The sequence below is a fragment of the Rhineura floridana genome, chromosome 2 (assembly GCF_030035675.1).
Source record: "Rhineura floridana isolate rRhiFlo1 chromosome 2, rRhiFlo1.hap2, whole genome shotgun sequence".
NCBI classification, from domain to species: Eukaryota; Metazoa; Chordata; class Lepidosauria; order Squamata; family Rhineuridae; genus Rhineura; species Rhineura floridana.
In genome coordinates, this window is record NC_084481.1 from 104,295,162 (window position 1) to 104,313,238 (window position 18,077).

At 43.6% G+C, this 18,077-nt stretch overlaps 1 protein-coding gene across 1 annotated transcript in view; it reads left to right on the forward strand.

Annotated features, from left to right (window-relative positions):
- Positions 1-18,077, forward strand: part of TESMIN (testis expressed metallothionein like protein) — a 38,961-nt gene that overhangs the window by 17,018 nt on the left and 3,866 nt on the right. Inside the window, exons 8-12 of the mRNA XM_061613073.1 lie at positions 8,737-8,810; positions 9,710-9,781; positions 14,159-14,261; positions 16,477-16,614; positions 17,839-18,014. Coding sequence (XP_061469057.1) covers positions 8,737-8,810; positions 9,710-9,781; positions 14,159-14,261; positions 16,477-16,614; positions 17,839-18,014 — 563 coding nt within the window. The remainder of the gene's footprint in view (positions 1-8,736; positions 8,811-9,709; positions 9,782-14,158; positions 14,262-16,476; positions 16,615-17,838; positions 18,015-18,077) is intronic.

Here is an 18,077-nt window from a genome sequence, read left to right on the forward strand (position 1 = left end):
CATACACTCAATCAACAGCACTTAATGTAACAGAAAAATCATAGCTGAAAAAGTTGTAGAACTGCTTAATAAATCATTAGACACCCACCCACCACTGTATCAAAATAAGCAAGACCCAGTAAAAGAGGCAGTGAAAATATCATAGCATAAAGCTTGGTTACAACTAAGATGGCAGATATTGAGTTAAACTAACCAGGAAAATATATTATTTTGTCTCTCCTTAGTACACTGTTCAGGTTATTTAAGCTCAATGTGTTATATGAAAACCTATTAAAAACTTTTCTTAGGCCTTCCCCAATTAATTTTCCTGCTGTATCATTTTTCTTTGTCTTCTCTTATGCTTCTTTATGGCAATGTGTCTGTATATTTTACTTTTGAATAGTACCTAGACTTAAAATAGCTTTTTGGATTACAGTTTTGGTGAACCCAAAGTTTGAGATTTTCCCCTTTTCTCTTTAAGTAGCAGACCACTATGTTATATCACTAATTACTTTTCAAATCTTCTTCAGTTTCAAAAGAGGTTTGGCACATAGCATGGGGAGTGCTGACTGAAAAACAGAACTTTGAGAAACAGAATGAAACAGGCTGGACAATGGCTAGAGCGCAAGTGGCGAAAGTCGTGCTGTGAGGCTGACTGGGCACAAGTAGAACATTATAACCGTGTCTACTGTGTGGCGGTGAGGGCGGCAAAGAAGGCCCACTTCTGTGCCTCCATCACATCCTCAAGTAGCTGTCCAGTGGAGCTTTTCTGTACTGTCAGGGAATTGTTGACATCAACTCCAGGCAATGGAGTTTTAGACCCTTCCGAGGCCCACTGTGATTTGTTTGCAAGGCACTTTGAAGGTAAAGTTGCTCACCTCTGTAGCAGTCTTGATGCCCCATGCACATCTACTATAGTTCCCAGTAAGGTGTACAGTGCAACTTCTTGGGAACAGTTTCAGTTGATGTGGCCTGATGATGTAGACAAGGTGCTTGCGATGCTGCTGCCAGCAATGTCTCCTCTCGACCTTTGCCCTTCTTGGCTTATTAAAGCTTGACGAGGGGGTTTGACCAAGTGGAGCCAGAGTGTGGTCAATGTATCATTGCAGGAGGGAGTGGTTCTAGCTTTCCTAAAAGAGGTGGTGATCCGACCACTCCTGAAAAAGCCCACCCTGGACCCATTGGTCTGTGACAATTACCGACCGGTCACAAATATCCCCTTCTTAGGGAAGGTAATTGAGAGGGTTGTGGCACAGCAATTGCAAGTACACTTGGATGAAACAGATTATCTTGACCCATTCCAGTCTGGGTTCAAGCCTGGTTATGGGATTGAATCAGCCTTGGTCATCCTGATGGATGACCTTTATTGGGAGAAGGACAGGGGGAGTGCGACCCTGTTACTCTTTCTTGATCTCAGCAGCTTTTGATACCATTCACCATGTTATCCTTCTGGGCTGACTTGGTGAGATGGGTATTGGAGGCACTCTTTTACAGTAGTTCCAATCCTTTCTCCAAGGTAGATAATAGCATTGGGTGATTTCTTTTGGCTCCCTGGAAGTTGTGCTGTGGGATGCCACAGGGTACCATCTTCTCCCTCATGCTGTTTAGCATCTATATGAAGCCCTTGGGAAAAGTCATCAGGAGATTTGGGGCAAGGTGTCAGCAGTACGCTGATAATACCCAGCTCTATTTCTCTGTAACATCTGAATCAGGAGAGGCCTTGCAAGCCCTGGACCACTGCCTCGACTCGGTGGTGGGCTGGATGAGGGCCAATAAACTGAGTCTGAATCCTAGCAAGACAGAGGTGCTGTGGATTGGTGGTTCCCGAGTTTGGATAATTGGTCAGTTGCCTACTTTGGATGGGGTCCTACTCCCTCTGAAACAACAGGTCCATAGTCTGGGGGTGCTCCTGGATCCATCTTTATTGCTAGAGGCCCAGGTGACTTCAGTGGCTAGGAGTGCCTTTTACCAGCTTTGGCTGGTAAGACAGCTGCGTCCATTTCTGGACCGGGATAGCCTGACCACTGTTGTCTATGCACTGGTAGCCTCTAGGCTTGATTACTGTAATGCGTTCTATGTTGGGCTGCCCTTGAGGTTGGTCCAGTGCAAATTGCTGGTGCAAAATGCGGCGGTGAGACTGCTTACTGGGGCAGGGTATCACCAACATGTCACCCTGCTGCTGAAATAATTGCACTGGCTTCCCATTTGCTACCTGGCCAAGTTCAAGGTTCTAGTCTTGGTGTACAAAGCCCTATACAACTTGAGATCAGGATTCCTGAAAGACCATCTTATCCCTTATATACCCAGTCGATCACTGTGCTCTGCAGGTGAGGGCCTCCTGCAGATACCATCTTATCAGGAGGTCCATTCCACACAACTTAGGAAATGGACCTTTAGTGTGGTGGCACCTACCCTGTGGAATTCCCTCCCCTTAAATATTAGATAGGTGCCATCTCTGTTATCTTTTCAGCACCTACTGAAGACCTTCCATTTTTAACAAGCCTTTTAAGTTGAGACCTTATCCCAGTCTGTGTTGGAATTGCTTTTTAATATGTTATATGTTCGGGGGCTGAATGATAATCACCCAGTGCTATTCTCTGAAAATGACTCTGGAGATAGGATCAGAACCACTGTAAAACAGTGCCTCCAATATCCATCTTACCAAGTTGGCCCACATGGATACCATGGTAAATGGTATCAAAAGCCACGGAGAGACCAAGTAAGAATAACAGGGTCTCACTCCCCTGTCCTTCTCCTGATAAGGGTCATCCATCAGGGCCATCCATCAGGTCGAGCAGGGCTGATTCAGTTCCTGTCGGGTCCAAGTTGGGACTCAGGAACCAGACCAGTTGGTGAAAGCAATTCAGTTTTTATTAAAGTAATATCCAGACAAAAACTGCATCTTCTCATGAAGCAACACAATACACATATCCTGCGACGTGTAAGAGAGTTGACAGAACAAGGAATCCCTTCCCCCCTCCCTTAAAAGGGGGCCTTTCTGGGGCAAATTCTCTCACTCCGCCTCAATGCACTCTCATCCACACCCCTTCTCTCTCTCCCCCTTGCCCTCTTTTGCTGTCTTTGTGTACGTGGTGAGGGGGGAAGCGAGGCCCCCTCCCCTTCTGAGGATTCTACTTCTGGTATGGGGGAAAGCGGGGGGGGAGTTGTGCTTAAACCGTCAGACTGACTTTTCCCTGGATCAGGAGGGAGTTGAATTCCCCCTTCATCTCCCTCCCTTTCCAGCTGCTCTAGTTGAGAAAGGGGAGGAGGCGTGGGAAGCACAGCTTCTGTCTCTGTGAAATCTTCAAGGTCTCCACTGTGAGACGTCTCTATCTCTGAGATTCCCCCCCTTCCTCTGACTCTTCTTCACACAACTCTGGCCAACTGATCTCCTCCTCCTCCTCTTCTGAAACAACAGGGCCCCAATTCTGCATCCCAACACCATCCCCTCTCCCATGCTGTGCTCCCCCCCACCTGTCGGCCTGGGACGATGGGGAAACCGTTGGTGGAATTCTTTCACTAAGTCTGGGGCATGCACATCTCTCTCATTTTCCCATGATCTGTCAGCTGGCCCATAACCCTTCCAGTGAATCAAATACTGTAATTTATTATGCTTTCTTCTGGAATCAAGAATCTCTGCCACTTCGATCTCAGGTTGTCCATCCACTAGTATTGGTGCCCCTGGAGGTTCTACTGGTCGTAACTCACTGGGAGGGGCTGCTTTCGTTAACAAGGAGCGATGAAACACAGGATGTGTTTTGAAGGTATCCGGCAACTTCAGATGATAAGCCACTGGATTGATTTGTGCCTCTACTTCAAGGGGCCCCACTCTCTTGTCCTGCAACTTTCTACATTTGCCCGGCATCTGGAGGAAGCGGGTAGACAACCATACTTTGTCTCCTGGTTGAAGGGGGGACCTTCCCTTCAATGCTGATCAGCAACCCATTTATATTCAAATTTGGCATCGTCTAATTGTTGTTTTAGGACCTGCTGTACTGCCTGGAGCTTCTGTAAAAATTCCCCTGCTGCCGGTACAGGCACAATCTCTGCTGCTGCGGAAGGCCTTGGGATGGAATCCATAGTTAGCAAACAAAGGTGTTTGTCCAGTACTGGTATGCAAGGGATTATTATAAGCAAATTCTGCACAATGCAAATAGGAAACCCAGTCAGTCTGTTGATAAGACACATAACAGCGTAAATACCTTTCCAAAATTGCATTCAGTCTCTCAGTCTGCCCGTCCGTCTGGGGGTGATGTGCAGGAGAAAGTTTTAACTCCGTCTGTAGCTGTTTCCAAACAGCCCTCCAAAATTTAGCTGTGAACTGAGTTCCCCGGTCCGAGACTAAGCTATTTGGCAACCCATGCAATCTGTAGATTTCCTTTATGAACAGCTTGGCCATCTCTCTAGCTTCTAAGGCCCCTGAGCAAGGGAGGAAGTGCGCCATTTTGGTGAGCGAGTCCATGACGACCAGTACAGCCGTCATTCCTTGTGACTTCGGTAAATCAGTTATAAAATCCATGGACAGGTCCTTCCAGGGTTCGTTCGGGGTAGGTAACGGCTCCAGCAACCCTGGCGGTTTTCCTGTGTCTGTTTTCGCCCGCATACAGACAGAGCAGGATTTTACATAGCTCTCAATCTCTCTGCGCATTTGGGGCCACCAAAAGTCCTTGGCTACATTCTGAATGGTCTTAAAGATGCCAAAATGTCCAGCTGTGATAGAGTCATGACATTGACGCAAGATTCTGAGTCTTATATTCCCCTTTGGCACATATCTGGCAGCTTTAAACCACAACAGTCCATCTCTCCAATGGAAACTTACTTCTGGATCCTGATTCTGTTCCATCTCCTGGATATACTGTTGCATGCATGGATCCCCCTGCTGTGCCTTTCTGAGCTCTTCTTCCCATGAAGGCTGACATAATCCCAACACCAGCTTCTCCGGCAGGACAACGTACTGGGGTTGGTTGTCAGCTTCACCTCCTTTGTATTGCGGTTGTCTGGATAGAGCATGTGCTCTCTGATTTTTGGCATGGGCATGGTAAGTAATCTTAAAGTTAAACCTGGCAAAAAACTGCGACCAACGGATCTGTCTCTGGTTCAGCTTTCGGGCTGTTTGTAGACTTTCCAAGTTCTTATCGTCAGAACGCACTTCTATCTGATGCCGAGTTCCCTCCAAATACTGTCTCCAGTTCTCAAAAGAATCCTTGATAGCCAGTAGCTCCTTTTCCCACACTGTATAATTTTTTTCACCATCCTTTAATTTTCTGGAAAAGTATGCGCAGGGATGCAACTCCTTTCCTTCCATGTCCAGTTGTAAGAGAACCCCCCCGATGGCAAAGTCCGACGCATCCGCTTCCACGACGAAAGGGCGGGTAGGGTCAGCAAAACGCAAAATAGGCTCGGATGTGAATTTTCTTTTTAGCTCCTCAAAGGCGCTTGCCGCATTCTCCGTCCATTGAAATTTTCTTTTTCCCCTTAAACAGTCAGTAAGGGGGGCTGTTAACTTGGAAAAGCCTGGGATGAACTTTCTGTAGTAATTGGCAAATCCCAAGAAATGTTGTACATCCTTTTTAGTGGCAGGCTGACCCTAATCCAATATACAACTCACTTTTTCTGGATCCATTTCCACTTCTCCTGCTGAGATTCGATATCCAAGAAAGTCCAAAGACGATAGGTCAAATCCACATTTCTCTAACTTAGCATACAAGTGGTTCTCCCTCAGTCTTTCCAACACAGTTTTGACGTGCTGATCATGATCTTCTTGGTTCTTTGAAAACACCAGGATATCATCTAGATAACAAATTACATACTTATCCAGGAGGTCTCTAAATACTTCGTTCATGAACTTTTGAAACACGCCAGGACTTCCACTCAGCCCAAAAGGCATCACCAAGTACTCAAATTGACCATAGGAGGTAAGAAACCCTGTCTTCCATTCACCCCCCTCCTTCATTCGGATCAGATTGTATGCTCCTCTTAAGTCCAGTTTCGTGAAGATTTTTGCAGAGCGCAGTCGGTCCAACAACTCCGGAATCAGGGGCAGCGGATAGCTGTTTGAGATAGTGATTTGATTTAAGGCACGGTAGTCATTGCAGGGTCTGAGCTCACCTCCCTTCTTCACGAACAGCAAGGGGGCTCCAGCAGGGGACTGCGAGGGCCGAATAAAACCTCGCTTCAGATTTTTCTCCAAAAACTCCTTCAAGGCCTCTCTCTCTTTCTCTGTAAGAGAGTAAATTCTTCCCGATGGAATGCTGGCTCCTGGCACTAAATCAATTGCACAGTCATAAGGGCGATGAGGGGGTAAGGTTTCTGCTTCTTTCTCATCAAACACATCTTTAAAATCCACATATTTCAAGGGAAGGATCACTTCCTTGACTTCCTGCACTGCCCCTGCTAGAGTGTTTGTGATTCCTTCTGGTTGACAGTTCTTGTGACAGTACTGAGAAGTGAACCACACCACCGGATCCTTCCAGCCTATCTTTGGGTCATGCTTTGTTAACCAGGGCATGCCCAGAATCACATCAAAGTTCAAGAGATCAGACACATACAATGAAATGATTTCTTCATGCCCAGGAATTTGTACTTTCAATTCCTCTGTGGCTCGTGTTACCCCCCCTCCTTTCAAGGGTCTCCCATCAATAGTTTCCACGGACAAGGGGGTGTCCAGTTTCCACTGGGAAATGCTGTAACATTTTGCCAACTTTGCATCAATGAAATTTGTAGAGGCTCCACTGTCAATTAACGCTGTGGAGTTAAACACTAATCCTGTGGAAGTTGTAATTCGGATAGGCAGCACCAAAACTCCTTTGGAGGGTGGTTGTGCTACCGGAGGCCCTTTGTACAACACAGCCCCCAGTCCTCCGGCCTTTATGAGGACTGGGTACTTTAGTTTCCCGACGGCTCTGTTTTCCTTACTTTAAGTTTGCAATCCCTAGCCACGTGGCCCGGCTTCGAACAATAAAAGCAGAGACGTTCTCGACGTCGCCTCTCTTTTTCCTCTTCTGACAGCTTCGGCCTAGCCCCTCCCTGTCCCTCGACCACGTTACCTGATATTCCTGAAGTTGAAGGGGCCTTGCTGCGAGATGCTGAAGCTGAATATCTCTGGGCGTCCTGTTTCTTTTCCAGGCGCCTTCCTTCCAACCGGTGATCGATCTGCAGACACAGCCTAATCAGTCCAGGCAGATCAGTTGGGGGAGTAGTTCGGGCCAACTCATCCAAGATCTCGGCATTCAGTCCACTCCAGTACATAAACATCAGGGCTGCGTCATTATAACCAGTTTCCTGGGACAGGATTTTAAAGGCATTAGTGTACTCTGAAACAGTTCCTTTCCCTTGCTTCAAGGCACCCAACTGCCTTGCCACAGTCTCAGCTCTTTGAGGATCCTGGAACATCTCGGTCATGGCTTGCATAAATCCTCTATATCTTCCTAGAAGGCCATCCTTCCTCACCAGGTACGGAGTGACCCATTTGGCAGCTTCCCCTTCCAAAAGGCTGATCACGAAGGCCACTTTGGCCACATCACTAGGGAATTCTGCATTCTTAATGTCCAAATACAATTCGCATTGAGCCATGAAAGTGGAGAGCTGGTCACTCTGTCCCGCATATTTTGGCGGTAATCCAATAGGAACCTTCACCACAGCGGCTGGAGGAGCTGTCCGCATCTGGTCTATCATGGTTTTCAAGGTTTGATTGTCAGTTTTCAATGTCCTAACTGCCGCCAACAGGGTTTGGACATCTGCCTGCAAATCTGCTACATTATTCCTCAGTCGCCGCACTTCTTCTGTCTCTGAAGTGGGATTTGTTCCCCCTGCTGCTCCCTTTTCCATCTTGTCACGTTCAAGTGGTGGAAGCGTTGAGGGTGGAGTAGGTGGTTCTGTCAAACTGTCGGGTCCAGGTTGGGACTCAGGAACCAGACCAGTTGGTGAAAGCAATTCAGTTTTTATTAAAGTAATATCCAGACAAAAACTGCATCTTCTCATGAAGCAACACAATACACATATCCTGCGACGTGTAAGAGAGTTGACAGAACAAGGAATCCCTTCCCCCCTCCCTTAAAAGGGGGCCTTTCTGGGGCAAATTCTCTCACTCCGCTTCAATGCACTCTCATCCACACCCCTTCTCTCTCTCCCCCTTGCCCTCTTTTGCTGTCTTTGTGTACGTGGTGAGGGGGGAAGCGAGGCCCCCTCCCCTTCTGAGGATTCTACTTCTGGTATGGGGGAAAGCGGGGGGGGGGGGAGTTGTGCTTAAACCGTCAGACTGACTTTTCCCTGGATCAGGAGGGAGTTGAATTCCCCCTTCATCTCCCTCCCTTTCCAGCTGCTCTAGTTGAGAAAGGGGAGGAGGCGTGGGAAGCACAGCTTCTGTCTCTGTGAAATCTTCAAGGTCTCCACTGTGAGACGTCTCTATCTCTGAGATTCCCCCCCTTCCTCTGACTCTTCTTCACACAACTCTGGCCAACTGATCTCCTCCTCCTCCTCTTCTGAAACAACAGGGCCCCAATTCTGCATCCCAACAGTTCCATAACCAGGGCTGAACCCAGATTGCAATGGGTCAAGATAATCTGTTTCATCCAAGAGTACCTGCAATTGCTGTACCGCAATCCTCTCAATCACCTTCCCTAAAAATATTTGTGAATATTTTATTTTGATTATTTATTCTAATTTTCATAATCTTTTTCTTTTTAATATTTAAAACTTCCTTGAAAAAAATACAAATGGAATGTCTGTTTTTTGTTCCTTTGTTTTGTTTTTGTGCAGGTTGATAATGGATCCATACATACATGCCATTCAGATACAAATCTGCAAGAGCCAACAAAACTGACTTTAGTTGGGTAAGGAAGTAAAAGTTTATATTTCTCACTACCTTTCATGTAAGACATGACATTTATGCCAATCTCCACAATACATCTTAGGGTTTTTTTAAAATGGCTACAGTTAGGTTCTCTGTTACGAGCCCCACCCCCAATACTCCAGCCCACATTATTCAGGAGGGCCCCCTACCCTCCAGAAAGGCTTTCAGGAAATGGCAGATAAGATAAGTAAAAGGAAGTGATTGGAAATGGTCCTTTCATTTACTTATATCCAAGCCCTACTTGGGTTGATTTCCCCTTCCTCCAACAGCCTCCTGCACCCCATCCTCATTGTTTAGGAGGGTCCCCAATCCTGCAGAGAGCTTTTCAGGGGGCTGTGGGGAGGGAGGATAAGTTCAATGTATCTTAGGATCCAAGTCATTATTTGTCTTTCTGTATAACAGAAGATTTTTTTTTTTTTTTGCTCAGAGTTTCAGGGCTGTATTCAATGTACTTGTTGGGATAGTAGAAACCAACACAAGGATTCCTGCTAACACAATGGGACTCTCCATCCCCTGTCCTCCCCCTTTGCACCCCCAGCATCCTTCCTAAATCTGCTCCGGAGGATCAGGAAAAACCCCAGACCGGTCTGTGAGGGGAGAGAGGGGAGATTGTACCACTGAGCAAGCTGAAATGCTTGCACCGACAGAGCAATTTCCATAGCGCTACATTGAATACAACCCTGACAGCAAGAGACGTTGAGACTTGTCAGTAGCAAAAGGAGGATCTATAAATGAAATAATAGTTGGGAGCTTCATTTTTTACCTTGCCCCACCAGTATGTGGGTGTCATCTATTTAATTACTATCCCATAAACATTCTGCATATAATTTTGAATTATACATCCGAAAACATGTTCTTTTTAAATTTGCCATCACTTAGGTTACCTTGTAGCTCCTGGGATACAAAGTCAAAAAAGCCATGCAATTGCACTAAATCACAGTGTCTCAAATTGTAAGTAAATGTAATATTATTGAAATATACATTCACTGTATAAAAAAACTCTAAATGAAATTCATTTATTCCTGTCATATACTACCACTGTAGTAATCAGAAGTTTGATACAGAACAGCTTTGGATATAAATTTGCTACATGGTACATGCATACACCATGCATACAAAAGTAACGCCTGGAAGAGATGCACTTATTTTGTCATGGCACGTATTTTTTGGTGTCATTTTCTTTCATCACATTACTAGAAGTGACAAAATAAGTGTCTCTCTAGTAGTTCATATTACTCATTATATATGGTAACATAATAGAGATTCTGAGCCATTATGTTCCCACCTTTCTTCCAACATTGTTGTAGTGGGGAAAAAAATCTTGCAGGTTGCTTTTATATACCAAGTATATGTTGAACATATATCAGCCTCTGTTTAGTTGACATTCATTCATTTCTGTCTCCCTCTCTTTAGCAAGTATATTGAGTAAAGGCTATTGAAATACAGAATGGGAAGATTACTTAGGGTGCAGTCCTATAGGTATTTACACTGAGCAGGGGGGAATTAGGATATGGCGGTTCTCTGGCTGAGCCGGCTGGGTCCCAGCTCAGCCAAGCTCCTCAGGTGTAGGTCCCTCATCCCGGCTCAGCTGCAGCTCAGCCAGCAAAACCTCACCCAACTCAGCCAGGAGTTAGCCATGTCAGTTGAGACTGGCATGTTAAGATGGCATAAATTCCAAAAAAGAGCAATTCCAGGGTTGTGAGGGGGCAGGGGAGTGGGATTTATGCCATGTCTTGCATCCATTCAGCTTCTTTTTATGACCTCCAGTCCCAGCATAAGTTAAGCTAGAAAAGGGGTAGTTAAATAAAAACTAAAAAAACTAAAAAAAACCCTCTGTTTTTGTTGCTTTTGTTTTCTTTCAGCTGGGCTCTGCTGGCTGAGCCAGCATTTCTCCTCTCAAGGGCTCTTGAATGGAGTTAGGATCTAATGTCCTTTAAGCTGGCATCTTGAGAGAGCTTAAGTTATACCATCTTCCTCAATGTACGATTGTTCTGCCCGTAATTTATGCATTAAATAAGATATAAGCAATACTGAAAAAACTGTGGCAAGATTTATTCCCAGTGCAGAGCTGCATGTGTGAGAGAAGAACTTCATAAAATGCTAGTGTCTTATAGACAGCTTCTTCATCCCTCCTACTCCCAGCTCTTACATATTAGCCATTATGTGAATGGGAGACCCTTGTGCACCTCCCATAGTATCGAGTACTTCCACTCCTCCATAGTTCCACATGTGCAGATCACAATTACTAAGCAGTAAGATATTGTCGGAAGGCAGAGCTGGGGTCCCAATCCCGGGGAGCTGGATCAAGGAGAGTTGGGAGAAGAGTATTCGGATGGATGGCAGAGGGAAGGGGGAGGAACTTCCCCCCTTTGGAGCGAAGACGAAACAGAGGAACTGCCAGTGATAAGGTCGCTTAGCAACGGGGAGCCTGAGCCCTCCCTGGACATTCTCACGCCTCCCCCTCTTTCAGGCTCAGAGCAAGAGGGGGAAGAGGAAGGGCTGCTCACAGCCAAAAAGCGGGGAGGCAGTTTACCATCAGCCCCTCCCCTATCCCCCATCCTGGAATCGGAAACTTCAGAAGAGGAGGGGGTGATGCTTCCCCCCTCACCGCGCACACGCAGACAGCTGAAAAGACAGGACAGAAGGGGGGGAAGGCGGGCAGTACCTGAGGGGCAGTTAAGGAGGAGCGAAAGATTGCGCGCCCGTTTGGCCCCTTCTTAAAGAACAGGTGGGAAGAAGTCCCTTGCTCTGTCAACTTTCTCCCAATGCCGCAGGACCTGTATCCCTGTATTGATTCATGAGAAAATGCAGTCTTTGTTTGGACATTACCCTAATAAAACACGAATTAACTACAATCGTTGGTCTGGTTCCTGAGTCACAGCCTGGGCCTGACAGATATAAACATATATAGAGTGCTGCTTTAGACCAAAAGGTAGAAAATATCTAGTAGGGAAAATATGGAAAATGGGACTAGCAATCTCTCATCAGCACCACTTTCAGGAAGTGTGGCTTGCTGGAAGTGTATATCTTTAAAACACCAAAGTGTTTTTGGAGATGCACAGACAAACTAAATCATAGGCTCATGGATAATCACATGACCAGGATACATAAGAAGACAGGGCTCCTGCACCTTTCATAGTTGTATAGAAGGGGGGCTTTCAGGAAGTATGACATGACATTCAGTGTTGTGTAGTGGTTAGAGTTTTGGACTCTGGGAGTCCAATCCTGGGAGACCAGGATTTGAATTCCCACTCAGCCATAAAGCTCACTGGGTAACCTTGGGCCAGTCACTATCTCCCAACTTGTCTCTCACAGGGTTGTTGTGAGGATGAAATGTAGAGGAGGAAAGCCATGTACACCACTTTGAGCTCCTTAGAGGAAAGGTGGGATGTAAATGGAATTTTAAAAAAATGTGATGCAAGGTACCCCTAAGGATGCCGGACAAATCCACATCCAGCAGCCCCAGACACTTTCCCTCTTTTTTGCCTATTTGTACATTCTTAGGACGAGATTCACCACTTATAAACACCCACTTAATTCAGCAATACCATGGTTGTTGTTTTTTAAGCAGCTGAAATATATGTACCTACTTTGTTGGTGGCTATTCTAGGTTACATAACTTTATTTTGCATTTTTAATCCTTTATTGACTATTGACTTCTTTGGACACCGATATCTTTTTTTCCTGACATACTTGACAGACAGAAAGAAGGGAAAGAAATGTTATGTATTCTCTAAGTCAGCCTTTCCCAACCCGTGTACCTCCAGATGTTGTTGGACCACAACTCCCATCTTTCCTGACCATTGGCAATGCTGGCTGAGGCTGATGGGAGTTGTGGTCCAACAACACCTGGAGGCACACTGGTTGGGAAAGGCTGATCTAAGTCTGTCATGCTGAGGTGATGATGGGTGTGAATGATTGTTCCCTTTGTTTTCTACACATAAAAACAGGAGAGCTTTCTAAACAAAACAAAAATGGAGGGGAGTAAAGACACAGAGTGGGTTAGGAATACCCCCCCAAACAAGAAGTATTATTTTCCTAGCTAGCCAAGGCCAATATTGCAGGACTGTTGTGTGTGGGAGGAGAGGATTCTTTGCCTAGGAATGCCTGTGAGTGAGCAAGACCAAGAGAGAAGCAATGTGCATGCAGAATCAACCAACATGAATAATCTAGTCGAACTGAAGGCTCCACAACTACACAACTGACTTCAAAACTTGCATTAAACCAATAATTACATCACTAAGCCATCTCTTTGGCAGAAGAAATCACTGTATGTACTGCCTTCAAGTCGATTCTGACTTATGGCGACCCTATGAATAGGGTTTTTACGAGGCTGAGAGGCAGTGACTGGCCCAAGGTCACCCAGGGAGCTTCATGGCTATGTGGGGATTCGAACCCTGGTCTCCCAGGTCGTAGTCCAACACCTTAACCACTACACCACACTGGCTCTAAATCACTGTATAGTTAATGTTAAGAACAATAGTGTACATCATGTCTCCTGAAAAGCAAGTCTCTGTGTGTTTAATGGGACTTGCTCCAAGATAAGTGGTATAGAATTGTAGCCTTGGCTTTCTTATTACTAAGGAGAAGAACAATTCTATAATGTAGGCAGAGAGGTATGTTAACATTAATTCAAACCTTCGGTTGTTAAAGAGAAATAATAATTGTACAATTACGCTATTAATGAAATAAAAATGATCAGATAACATTAAAAAAACCCTGTTCTCACAGTTGGTTTGGTGTTGGGCTGGGGGGAACTGAGCTGGTTTTCATTGGGGCTTACCTCTGAGTAGACATTCTTAGGATTGCACTGTAAGGCTGCACATGCCTTATACATTAATTAGACAATAGTTATTCACTGTGTTGAACAGTGGGTCTATATGTGCAAAGGCTTACCTGGAGGTAAGCTCTCCTGAATTCAGTGGGACTTACCTCTGGGTAGGCATGGTTAGGATTCAGGCAGATAGAGACTTTGTTTCACCTCCATAGAGCCCCTGAAGGGATGAGGTGCATCTACAATGCCAATACAAAGAAAAACATGATTACATTATTTACATAAACACCAGCCATTGAAAAAACTAGAACTGAATTGTGGTTTGTTACATGGAATGTAACCAATATACATTGGCATGGAAATTGACAATATTTTACCTGTCTAGGTACTCTTGTGGAAATTCCCTTTTCTACACAATTATTAAAGGAGCCCTTTCTATTGCATCTGGACACATGACCCAATATTAGTGTTTTTCAACCAAGTACATAAAAATGAACCATACCTGAAAATGATGAACTATAAAAAGTATTTCCTGTGCTGCCTTTGTTAAACAGATACTGCGATTGTTTTGCCAATGGCGATTTCTGCAGTAACTGCAACTGCAATAATTGCTATAACAATCCACAACATGAAATAGAGAGGATTAAGGCAATTAAGGTAATGCAAGTATGTTGTTTCCTATTTTTTATTTATTATCAATACTATGTGTATGTGAAATAGATGTAAAAATAATAAAATTTGTATTTGTTACTGTTGATAGCACCAGTGCTATAGAAAGCACTTTCTGCTGAAATATGAGAGGACCCATTGGTATTGGCATTCTGCCAGCTTTTGAATGTGCAGCTGACAATGGTGTTCTCTTTATATCCCAACCCAACTCTCCTGTTTTAATTACTGTGTTGTTTTAATGTGAATGTTTTATTGCATATTTTAATTGTGGATGTTTATATTTTACTGTGTTAGTAGAATTATTTTATTGTGTCTTTTTATTATGGATGTTTATCTTTCATTGCTGGTGTTATTGGGCTTTATACTTGTAAACCACTTAGAAATCTATTTTGATATTAAGCAGTACAATGATACTTTTTACATGCAAAACATATTTCATATTATTTTAAATTTGTTAAGCTGCTCTGTTATTTTAAAAGAATACATACAGAGCTGTCAATCATTCTCATATCCTTGAGTTAAAAAAAATAAAAATTAAACATTAAAAAAGTTAAACATACATTTTACAAGGAGAGTGCTGGGAAAGCTAGAAATGAGGTTACAATAGGGCCCCGCTTTACAGCGCTTCGCTTTACAGCGCTTCGCTAATGCAGCGGTTGTCAATTGCAGAAAGGCCCCACTCTTACAGCGCTTGTTCCGCTTTCACAGTGTTTTTTTGCAGTAGGGTGCCATTTTGGTCAATGTTAGTCAATGGGTTCTGCTTTACAGCGGTTTTCACTTTACAGCGGGGGTCCGGAACTTAACCCGCTGTATGAGTGGGGCCCTACTGTATATTTAAACTTTTTCTTAGTTCTGGGTGTCTTATAGAACAATTTTTTAAAGATCTTAAAGATGGTTCTTTCCATTGAAAGGAAAACTCTACTGGTATAAAGATGATTTTACTAAAGATGATTTTAGTATAATTTTAAAAGGATAAATATTTAAGCAAACACACACATACACGCAAAGCCCCATGCGTTTTATCTAGGCAATCCCAGCAATTTCCTGTCATGTCAAGAAATATTTTGGGTTGCATACAAAGTAGTGCTAAGTCACAGTCCCATTAGTGCAAGAATTTCCACTTGTGCAACAAGACTTTTCCCCCTTCTCCTGCTCTCCCTTAAATCTGTTCTATGAGTTCCCCCAATCCTCCAGAGCAGATTTGGGGGGGGGTGTGCAGAGCATGCACAGGGAGAGGCAGTAAATTCCCATTGTGCAAGCTGAAATCCTTGCACTGACAAGGTGCATTAGCTGGATACCACCCATTGTTTTCTGCACAAATTTCTATATAGAAATACAGTGGCCAGACACAAAAGAGGACAGGGCTCCAAAAGAGGACAGGGTTAAAGGTCCTCAAATGCAAAGATGTATCACTGAACACTAAAGTCAGGATCATTCAGACCATGGTATTCCCAATCTCTATGTATGGATGTGAAAGTTGGACAGTGAAAAAAGTGGGTAAGAGAAAACTCAATTCATTTGAAATGTGGTGTTGGAGGAGCGCTTTGCAGATACCATGGACTGCGAAAAAGACAAATAATTGGGTGTTAGAACAAATTAAACCAGAACTATCACTAGAAGTTAAAATGATGAAACTGAGGCTATCATACTTTGGACACATCATGAGAGGACATGATTCACTAGAAAAGACAATAATGCTGGGAAAAACAGAAGGGAGCAGAAAAAGAGGAAGGCCAAGCAAGAGGTGGACTGATTTCATAAAGGAAGGCACAGACCTGAACTTACACAATCTGAACAGGGTGGTTTATAACAGATGCTCTTGGAGGTCGCTGATTCATAGGGTCGCCATAAGTCAAAATCGACATGAAGGCACATAACAACAAGAACACCTGATATTATTATAGTTCCTTGAAATACAGGTGAAATATGCCAAATATCTTCATTTGGGATTAATGATCCATGCCAAAGACCATACTGATTTGTTGCATATAGATATAACTGCAGCTCACAGTGGTGTGAGCACATTTTGCCTCATGTTAACAGGTGGCTCATATAAGCAGGAGCTTCCTAAGCTGCTGTCATCTGTGAGAAATAATTGATATGCTTTGGGAAGGGCATATTTTAAAAGTAATCTGTACTTTTCCTTCAATTTGAGTTCAAGTTCTTGTCTTCTATAAAAAAAAAATAAAACATTTTGTTTTAGGCTTGTCTTGACAGAAACCCAGAAGCATTCCTGCCAAAGATTGGAAAAGGGAAACTAGGAGATATCAAACCCAGACATAATAAAGGATGTAATTGTAAGCGGTCAGGGTGCCTAAAGAATTACTGTGAATGCTTTGAGGTTTGTTGAGTGAATTTTCTAATCCAGGTTTGTAAAAGTGTAACAGGTGGGGGGGTTAAATCCAGGAATAGACACTGAAAAGCCTCAGGTGAGGGGAAACTCCCATAGATTGTTCTCCTTGGAAAGCTATAGGCAGTGACAGCAGAGGCAAGGTTCAAAAGCTGCTAGACAGGTGGGTGGCCAGATGCAAAAGAAGACAGGGCTTTTCACCTTCAGTAGTTGTACAGAAGAAGGAATTTCAGCAGGGGTAGTTGTCATGCAAGCTAAATGTTGGAAACAAGGAAGATTTTCTATGAATTTCAAAGGAGTTTATGGTCATAGCTTTTGAGAATAGTAAGAGTATAGTTGAGTAAATGACTTTCTATTACCATAAAGTTTCTATTACATTGTTGATATATATTCTAGTATAGGATATATAGTGTGATGTGCAACAATATTTCATTACTCCATGTTGTATGGGGCCTACCTTTGAAGACCACTCATCAACTTCAATTAGTTGAAAATACAGTGCCAGATAATTGACTGGAACCTACTAGTATTTTTTTTAAAAAACCGTTCGTTGTTTCCAGGCACAATTCAAGCATAAAACTGGTTTCCAGACACAATTAGTCTATATGGGACTATATGAATCTGTCTGTTCTTAAGAACTTCTTCCGAGTCCCTATTCCCACCTTCACTACTCAGGACTTTCTTTGGGGGGAGGGGTGGCATCCTGGTTATAGAATACTCTTTTCTAAAGAAACTCAGTTCATGTTAGGGTTGCCAGGTTCCTGGCCTGAGACTGATCCTGTATCTTTAGGAGAAGAGAAAGTCAGCCAAGTGCAGGTGTTCTTGCAACCCTGTAATGAGAAAAACCACAAGGTGGAATTCTCCCTCCTGCACAACTTTTAAAGATACAGGAGACCTCTTGGAGGCCGGGCCAAGAGAGGGAAAAAATCCAGAAATACAGGAGTTTCGGCTGAAGCTAAGGAGATAAAAATAATTATCCCCCCTTTTTCGTACTTGGATTCCTTGAAAAACTAATTAATTGTGCTTATTAACCTTTCTACAGCCTGTTGTAGTTTTGAGGGAATGCTGTACTAAGACTGCAATCTTATACCAATTATCTCAGTGAGACTTACCTCCAAAGAAGCGTATATAGGATTGTATTGTAGGAGAGCCATATGTTATATGTATTTAATAGCACTGATTTATTTATGAATTGGAACATTTTGTATCTTCTAGGCTAAAATTATGTGTTCATCTATCTGCAAATGTGTTGGTTGCAAAAATTATGAAGAAAGCCCGGATCGAAAAACACTAATGAATATACCAAACCATATGGAAATTAATAGTAATGAAGGAAATGACTCTCTATCATTTTCTAACTTTGAAATATTATCAAAAACCAGAAAAGACAGGTGAATATTAAGGGTTATCTATATAACAGCCATCTTTTTTTCTAAGACATGGATCTTGAAATA